Below are 8,805 nucleotides of genomic sequence, written 5' to 3' on the forward strand. Positions count from 1 at the left end.
GTTAATTAAATGGGAAACTAAAATAAAAATAGCGACCCCTTAGATTTGAGCTATAGGACTCATGTTTGGCGAGAATTTTTTTTTTATATCAAATAGAAACATTTGAGAGGGTGTCAGAAAAAAAAATTAAAAATTTTGTTTGAAGCACCCTAATGTATATACTGTATTTTTTTCATTAATAATAAAGTTAATTTTTATAAAAATTTATAATGGGCAATAATTTTTCCCTTCGGGGGTCACATGCGGCATTTCTGATGTGGCAAGACGTTATATGCCCCTTCCTTGCCCTAGGGGGTAGTGTGGCTTCCCACTTAGGGACCCTACCTGCACAACCCTTAAAATTCTAGTCGGGTTATAAAAAAGATTCATTAGACTGGATGGTTCATAGGTTTACGTTAAAAAGTGTCAATTACATAAATAGAAAGGTATGTTAGGCCAGGCAAATGTTTAAGTGCAAAAATTACTAAATAGTAAAGACGGTAAACTAGTAATCGTAAATACAAATTCATTTTAAACGTATGACCCCATACATATAAAAGGTATATCTAAATCATTTGTGACATAAAAAAAATAAAGCTAACATTTCATCTGCATTCCCAGCTGTAATTCAAATCTAATCGTAAAGTAATTTATTTGATGATGCTATTTTTGATTTCATTAATGTCCTAGTCTAAAGATATGTATGAGACTAATTACGTAAAATCACTCCACTTGCTTTTCGTATAACATTATACAGAAATTGAAAGAAAATTATTCGTTAAATATTCTGAAAATTTACGAAAAACGTATCATTTAGTATTCAACAATATGCAATATTTTAAGTTAGGTACGATTAAAATATGTCGCCAAAAGAAACCACACATATGTGCATCAGTTTTAATCAATTTTTCTGCTTAATTTTTAATTGTTAATTACTCAAAAGGGCAGATAAATTAGGCAAAGAATTCATTACCAGACTTTTTGCTCGCAAATAGACAAGACAAGAAAAATGTCTTAACAAACTGTTAATTTTGTTGAAATTGGAGAACAAGTAGACGCCTTACAATAAACACCATTATAGTAAAATAATGTAAAATATACCTTTGTACATTGTACAGTTCGAATCAGAAATAATGCAACAAATACTATGTAAAGCATTTTTGTAATTTCTTTTTTCTTCTTCAAATTGTTCTTTAATTATAACATTTCTGTATTAGCTGGTTTGGCGGTTTTAAAAGCGAAATATGGTAGGTAAGACAAGTAAATACATACTAATTTTTTTATCAATTATGGCGGACGGTTTCAAAATGAACGACAAACTACAACGAAAATGTACTTTAAAAAAACAGAGATTGGAGAAGTATGATCTTTTGAATACCCTAAAATCAACAAATTAAGCACATGCTTTTAAGAAACAACGTGTTGCTAGAATGTTTTTAGGTTAACATTATTGGGAAAAATTTTAGTGCAAAACTATGTAATATTGTAACATCTTATTTTGACAATATTATAATCTGCTATGCTGAACGAATAGAACAATTTGTTATAAAGAATTAAAATCAATAATAAAGCTTTAACAAATGCTGTGGTACATTATTGGTACCTTCAACAAGTAATATAAGTTTAAACGTACGTACACATTAATACGTAATACAAAATGAAATGAAATTAATATAAAGACTCACCAACATTGGTAGGTGATGTTAGAGCAAATAATTTTGCATTATAAGCTAATAAACACATAATTATCACAAAACTCTTTAAAAGTGTCCACACGCGCCGCAAGTAAACACGCAACTGCATGGCAACGATGCACGTATGAAATGTTTGGGTAAATTTGCAGTTTGCGGAGTTGTCAGAACTTTAAAATTTTCTGTGCATCTACTGAAATTGATAACGCCATCGACGATTTATGAAACCCCGTAATATTTTATAAGAACAAAAAAACGATATGCGAAATAATGAATTGCCTTTTGTGTCTTAATACTGAGTTAAGCAAAATGTTCTAAATATTAATATTAGTCAAAAACAGAAAAAAGAAAAGACCTTTGCATTTCTTTTTAGAAACGAGTAACTTACACAAATAGTAAAAAACATTACGTTAGACCCGTTAAACGAACAAAAACAAAAAGAATAATGGACAAATTAAAATTTTTATATAGAATCTTANAATAATCCTTCAGGATCCTTGCTACAGTTTTCGGTGAAACATTAGAAGGCAACTTTAACCAAAGGACAACCTCCGCAGAAAGGATTCCAACATTACTGAAATCAAGTAACAACTTCCTAACAGCTAAGATTTTAAGGACTCGCATAAATACAGCATTAGTTTCCATTATAACCCATGTTCGTTCGTAATTTTAATTCTTCGCAAAACAGCAAAAAGCCTTCAAGTAAACATACTTGTTATTGTTATTATAATAATATTCTAATAATACAATTGACCTAGACATTGACGATCTAGCAGAATAGATAACGTATCTAATGAAGCTGAATGGTGGGTAGAGATGTTTGGTGAGGGGTGATGATAGCAGCTAACATTCTAGAAAAGAAATTGTTTTTCATTCTGTTTATTTATCTAATTAATTAAAACCACGGTCATACATACTAATTTCTTGTTTTCTCTGATGACTTAATTTTTAAAAAGTAGGGCAATATCATATTATATTGAACAAAGTTGCGTTTCTTTGCGATTTTGGAATTTAATTAATTTAGATCCATTATGTAAGCATTTCATTATAGGGATGGATTTCTGCGGGTGTTTAAATGAATTAAAAAAAGGATACTTATGAAACTATAACTTCATACGATACATTTTTTTTGTTTATTTTAGTTGCGTTTTTTCAAAAATTTGTCCTCGTTTTCCTAAAAAGCGTTAGAAAAGTCAAAAACACAACCAGAGTGGATATATTTTCTTAACACAAGCCCTATTTGTTTTTATATTTACTATTTGCAAATCTTTATTAATTTTAAGTAAATAATAGTACCTACTTCTTATCCTAAAAAATATTTTTTAACATCATCGTAATCATTAAGGACTAGCCCTTTTCCGGAATTAGTTTTATTATTTTCTCAATTCCATTTTAATATCCAAAAAGGATATTTCATAAAGATGATTCAGAAATATTAAATAAAATATTTGAGCAAAGATAAAGAAAAACTGAATAATAGGGCCAGCATGATACGATTGATTATTATTAATTTAACATCACCTTATAGGAAGACTTTGTGAAAATGCCTAAGCTGTGATATAAATCATATAATTTATACATTTGTCATGGTGGAAGGATTTCTATAAATATTAAGTACTATATGCAATTGGGCATTTCTCAGCAAAGTGGGAAATTCGCTGTCCCGGACCAATATTAAAGAATATGGGTATTTATAAGAGTAAGCAAAGAATCTAGGCACTTAAGGGTTGGAATGTTTTTGGGTTCTTCGCACAAATAAAAACCTAACCAACCCTTAAGTGCCTAGAGTATTTTCTTAGTCTTATCCAAACTAAGGGGAAGAAATGGAGAATAAATAACTATGTAATCTGCAGCACACAATATGAAATATATCCAGACCAAATCAGTTACTAAATTATTTTATGATTTTTAATAGGTTCCCAATAGAACCTTATTTAAACTGTATTTTGAATATTTTTTAATCTGCTGTTTACCCCAAGAGACTTCAACAGTCCCACTTTTGCAGCAAAGCACCCTTATGCTATTTGCTTTACGTTAAGCGAACTTTTAGAGGAGAAATTTGCAGAGATATAGAATGGTCTACGGTCTCCTAGTTTTAACTGCCTGTTAGTGTGCCATTCTAAATAAGTTAGTGAGATAAGTATTGTGTGTAAATAGCAAAATAACATAATGATTTGTGGATTTTGTGATAACGTAACATTCCTTCAAATTAAACAATCCCCTGTCGTCAGTTCCCTGTTACATAAGGGACAGGGGACTATTTTATTCTCCAGATGACAGCCATAACAATTTTTCACAAATGAGAACAATAAAAAAATATTATAGGATTATAGACACAAAATTACTAGAATGGTTTTTGAACTTTAGCAACTTTGCCTGGAAGTAACACGAAGAGTGGCTATATAAAGGCGCGCGCACTCCCCTCCCCCCATTACCTCCACTGAAACCTCTTAAGTTTGATATTTATAACAATATGTTTATATGATTAAATTACAAATAAAGACTTACGTTTGTAATTAAAATGTACATTTACCATTTGCAATAGAAGTTTTTTCCCAAAAAGCTAAATAATTCTCAAAAACGTTTTTCTGTCGCCTATTGACCTCTATATTATAAATGAATATCGCAAATATAATAAATTTTGAATTAAAATTTTGTATACTACTTTATATGTAGGATCCAGTTAAGGCCATTCGCGCCATTTTGATGAACTTGAGGCATTTATTAATTTAAGATTTGACATTTTTATTACAACTTTTTCAATAACGCACAAAATTACAAGGTACGATTATAATAATTGCCATTAATTGGCACTGAGATCTCAAGTAACACAACATGCCGGCTATGTATTTATTGGTAAAAAACCAAATTCATCAATAATAATAGTCGTTTCATTAATTATTATTCTTTGTTGTTTTCCTAATATAGGTACTAAATATTGCAAAAAGTAAATGTAGCCTAATAATTCATTAATTCACCTAGTAGCCATAAAATAAAAAATGAAATTTTTANTTATAAAAAGCTATTTATTATAAAAGATTAAGCATGAGTTGATGATAAATGCTGCTTCAACCACTATTATTGAAAATATCATGGGCTATCAAGCGGTTTTTCTACGGTAAAACTTGTATGTATGTATTTACTAAATTATTTGTGTCAAAAATGCCAATGTAATTGAAAAACAAGAAATGTTGCAACAGATTTTCTCAGATTCCGGCTATTCTGATTCATAAATTATTTATCTTATTTGTGTTTTCTGTCATCTGTATCAAATTTAGTAGTTGTTATTCTTTCTAACGATTTCCCTTCACTTTTTCTCCTACGAATATACTGTTTTTCCTTCATTACCATTTCCTTTTCCATGAGTTCGTTTTTCTTATTGTCGTCCCATTCGGGAGTTCTTGCAGGACTGACATTGTCCTTTTTGCTAACCCACCATTTCCTATTTCTACTGCATTCGCTTTCGGTGGGACTTGGATTAGCGTCTTCATCGAAGTCTTCGTCTTGGGGTAGCTGTACGTATTTGTAATTTTTACTTCTTCGAATCAATGGTACCGACTCAAGTTGTGTAACAATTTTTTGAGCACATCTGAAAATAAAGGCAAAAATTTCCTCTTTTTGAAAACTATAAATCGTAAATTAATGATGAGTAAAACGGTCAGTGCCTAAAAAAAATAATAAGAAAAAAATCGTGTAATCTCAGGTACATTTAAATAATTTCTGATGTAGTATGAAATGAAATCAGGTGAAAATTTATTTATAAAAAAGTATTAGGAGAGACATGTAGGCTTAAAGCATCATTTATCAATTGGTATTAAGTAGGCAAGTTCTTTATTTTAAATGTTTTACAAGGATATCAAAACATCCAATGTAATAAACAAGCCTGAATACCTTTTATGTAATAAAACTACTATCAATTATGTAATTGATTCTACAAATCAAATTTGTCCACCTGGATCCTACATACATATGCATATACGTATGTATTACACTTCACAGAAAATGCTAATGAAATTTTTAACTCTTGGAAACAAACTTGACCTTAAATACATGAAAATATGTTTTCGTTTGTTCAAACAAATTGAAAAGTGCTGTTGGTAAGTAATTAAATTACCTTATTCTTGTTGAGGGTGGAGCTGCATTATGATTAGGGCTGGCTGTTGGCAACTCTTTGATGGGGGGTAATCTGTTGATATTGCTTCTTTCGGGGTGACAGTATTCCTGTAATTTGAGTTTCATTGCGTGCTGTTGATTTCTTCGGATAGCCCCAGTGGTAGGCTGTCGTGGATAGGCCCCCAGACACCGACCTCCGCAGCATGTTCCGCTTCCATCGGAAGAACTAGATGTCGAAGAGATGGACGAACCACCGCTGCTCACACTGTACAAACTGTCTGATTGAGGTACCGACGAAGTCCTCGAACTCATGGAGTAACCACTTGCAGACATTGGAAGCAATGGTCCAGTCTTTAAGTAAAAATCCCAAAATCATTTTTCCTATTTTGACCATGACCCGATTCCCCTATGACCAGTTTAAAGTACAGCTTAATGCACCACAAAGTGGTACCTACTACTTAGTAGTAGTCTCAGTAGTCTCCTGTTTTTTCTTTTGGTTGAACTTTTTCCAATTTTTTTGTATTAAAGTATTGTGTAACCATTAACTTACCTTTAGTCTCAATATTTTTGCTCTGCAAATGACACACCTCAACGGCAGAAGTCTCTGCGACACAGCGATTTGAATTGTTTTTACGAAACACTTCCTGCAAACGACTTGATGTCCACATGGAGCCGTTTGCATGGTCGCTTTCGCATGAATACATATGACACACTGTAAAAAATGTAACAAACAAAATATGCACATCAATTTTTCGTGTAAAATTACCTCTTCTTCGGGACTAGTTGCCAGTTCTGGTTCACTTTCTTCCAACTTAGTCAAAAGTTTGTCCTGAAAAAAATTGAAAATTTTGTATTGTTGGATCGTTCTAAATTTTAAAGCGAGACATTAAAACGGTTTTCTTCTAAATAGTTCCAATATTTCCCACATTTATTTAAAATTACTCGACAATTGTTTTTGACAATGCCTTTTATCAAGGGTGTTACTACTTCGCCTTCTTAATTTGACTCAAGATTAATTTTCAATCGGTTTTAAAAGGTTTTGTGTCGAAAAGGTACTCAGAAACCCTTTTAGAATTACTTAAGTGTCCTTGTGTCTATATCTAAGTCAGAGTTTATTATTAAGTAAATAATTACAACGCTATCGACTTGACATTTGGCATGTTTGGAGGACGTGTTTGCCTGAGGTCATTCCAGATGAAAATGTTCTAAAAATACTTTTTGTTTTATTGAAAGGGTTCTTCATGGATGCTCAAAAATTAGAAAAAAAGAGCGAAATTTTAGGTTCTAATAGTTTGTCGAAACTGTCTGCGACGCGCTGATGAGATCCAAAGATCGAAATCGCGATCCGCGTCTGGCAGTTTCGACAGAACACAGACCATTTTTTTTTTATTCTAATATCATATCATTGGCATACACAAAGCAATTTTTGTAGTTTTAAATCAAAAACCTTTTTGATGAATGAAAAGAATGTGTGAAATAATTCTCAAAAACGTTTTTCTGTCGCCTATTGACCTCTATATTATAAATGAATATCGCAAATATAATAAATTTTGAATTAAAATTTTGTATACTACTTTATATGTAGGATCCAGTTAAGGCCATTCGCGCCATTTTGATGAACTTGAGGCATTTATTAATTTAAGATTTGACATTTTTATTACAACTTTTTCAATAACGCACAAAATTACAAGGTACGATTATAATAATTGCCATTAATTGGCACTGAGATCTCAAGTAACACAACATGCCGGCTATGTATTTATTGGTAAAAAACCAAATTCATCAATAATAATAGTCGTTTCATTAATTATTATTCTTTGTTGTTTTCCTAATATAGGTACTAAATATTGCAAAAAGTAAATGTAGCCTAATAATTCATTAATTCACCTAGTAGCCATAAAATAAAAAATGAAATTTTTAAAAAGACTCACAAGGTCACCAACATATACAAAATTGGCAACAGCATTGATCAAAAGGATTTTTTTAATTATGCATAAATGTCGGGTATGAGTATATTCTTAAAAGTAACTAATAAAATAAATATAAACGCAAATAAAAATAACGTTATACTATATTTATTATGTATTGTATAGTGAATATGAGCAACGCTAATTAGAAGTGGGATTTAATAAGCGCCTAAATAAGTAAAATTAACTGTGAACCATTACATTTATCATACAAGATTAGTAAAAAGAAAACCTAAAATTTAAAACTTTGTCAAAAATAAAGATTAACACGATAAAACATCAAAATTATGAGCGTAATTGATAGAATGTGGAAACTGCATTAAAATCTACATTGGCCAGGCAGATAGATCTTTTAAATTACGTATAAAAGAACACACATATTTTGAGTTATTTATAATTATTTTAGTTTTAACAGCCCTTACCTTTTTTTTCTATGCATATTAAACAGAATTTTAATTGTTTCTTACTGAATGAATATTAATATTGTAATTTCTCTACTATTGTTTCCATCTTTAAGGATAATAATTAGTTAAAGATAAAGTATAATTATAATACTTAGACATTTTCTTCATATCTTATTATTATTAGTAAGTTGTTTAAAAACTATAAAATCAAATACAATTTAATAATCATTTAGCGCATTTTAAACTGATAATTATAAAATGTCAACGCGTCACTGAAGGAGTCAGGTAATCGAATTCAGAGATTACATAAATGTGTAATACGTTTTAGAGAAGGGTCGACGAAAAGAATTTAAAAAGAATTAAATGTCCAATGTTTTGACGCACACAGTGCTATCTATGTAATTACATTAAATGTGTATACCTGTTCTATGAAAATAATTACCTAGTGTAATAAAGGTCATAAAAAACAGTCTTCTGTGTACTTAAAATAGAACGATATGAAAATGTATTTTTAATTAAAAGTGGAAGAGACAGTAATTAGTGCATTACGCTACGTGCGAGTACATTTCGATAAGGTAAAAAGAATTACAGTTATTTATTGTTTGTATTGTTCTTTCATTCTGTTATTAACAATTATTAATATTTATTTCT

General features: G+C 30.4%; 1 protein-coding gene and 1 long non-coding RNA gene across 4 annotated transcripts in view; one reads left to right on the top strand and one right to left on the bottom strand.

Moving 5' to 3' along the window:
• Window positions 1-2,388: 2,388 nt before the first annotated feature.
• LOC108741993 overlaps window positions 2,389-8,805 on the bottom strand; it is a 49,488-nt gene continuing 43,071 nt past the window's right edge. For 2 of the 3 annotated variants that reach the window (XM_018476994.1, XM_018476992.1), the window contains exons 3-7: window positions 6,550-6,612; window positions 6,334-6,495; window positions 5,785-6,134; window positions 5,019-5,259; window positions 2,389-2,521 (exon numbers count right to left, since the gene is read on the bottom strand). In XM_018476994.1, the coding sequence (XP_018332496.1) occupies window positions 2,408-2,521; window positions 5,019-5,259; window positions 5,785-6,134; window positions 6,334-6,495; window positions 6,550-6,612 (930 nt within the window). In that variant the 3' untranslated portion in view covers window positions 2,389-2,407. Of the gene's footprint in view, window positions 2,522-4,688; window positions 5,260-5,784; window positions 6,135-6,333; window positions 6,496-6,549; window positions 6,613-8,805 lie in introns of those variants that run through there. The other variant, XM_018476995.2, reaches the window with a different exon arrangement.
• LOC112905428 overlaps window positions 8,389-8,805 on the top strand; it is a 5,692-nt gene continuing 5,275 nt past the window's right edge. The window contains exon 1 of the long non-coding RNA XR_003231779.1: window positions 8,389-8,439. This is a non-coding gene — a long non-coding RNA (uncharacterized LOC112905428). The remainder of the gene's footprint in view (window positions 8,440-8,805) is intronic.

Source organism: Agrilus planipennis, unplaced genomic scaffold (genome assembly GCF_000699045.2).
Source record: "Agrilus planipennis isolate EAB-ADULT unplaced genomic scaffold, Apla_2.0 scaffold327, whole genome shotgun sequence".
NCBI lineage: Eukaryota > Metazoa > Arthropoda > Insecta > Coleoptera > Buprestidae > Agrilus > Agrilus planipennis.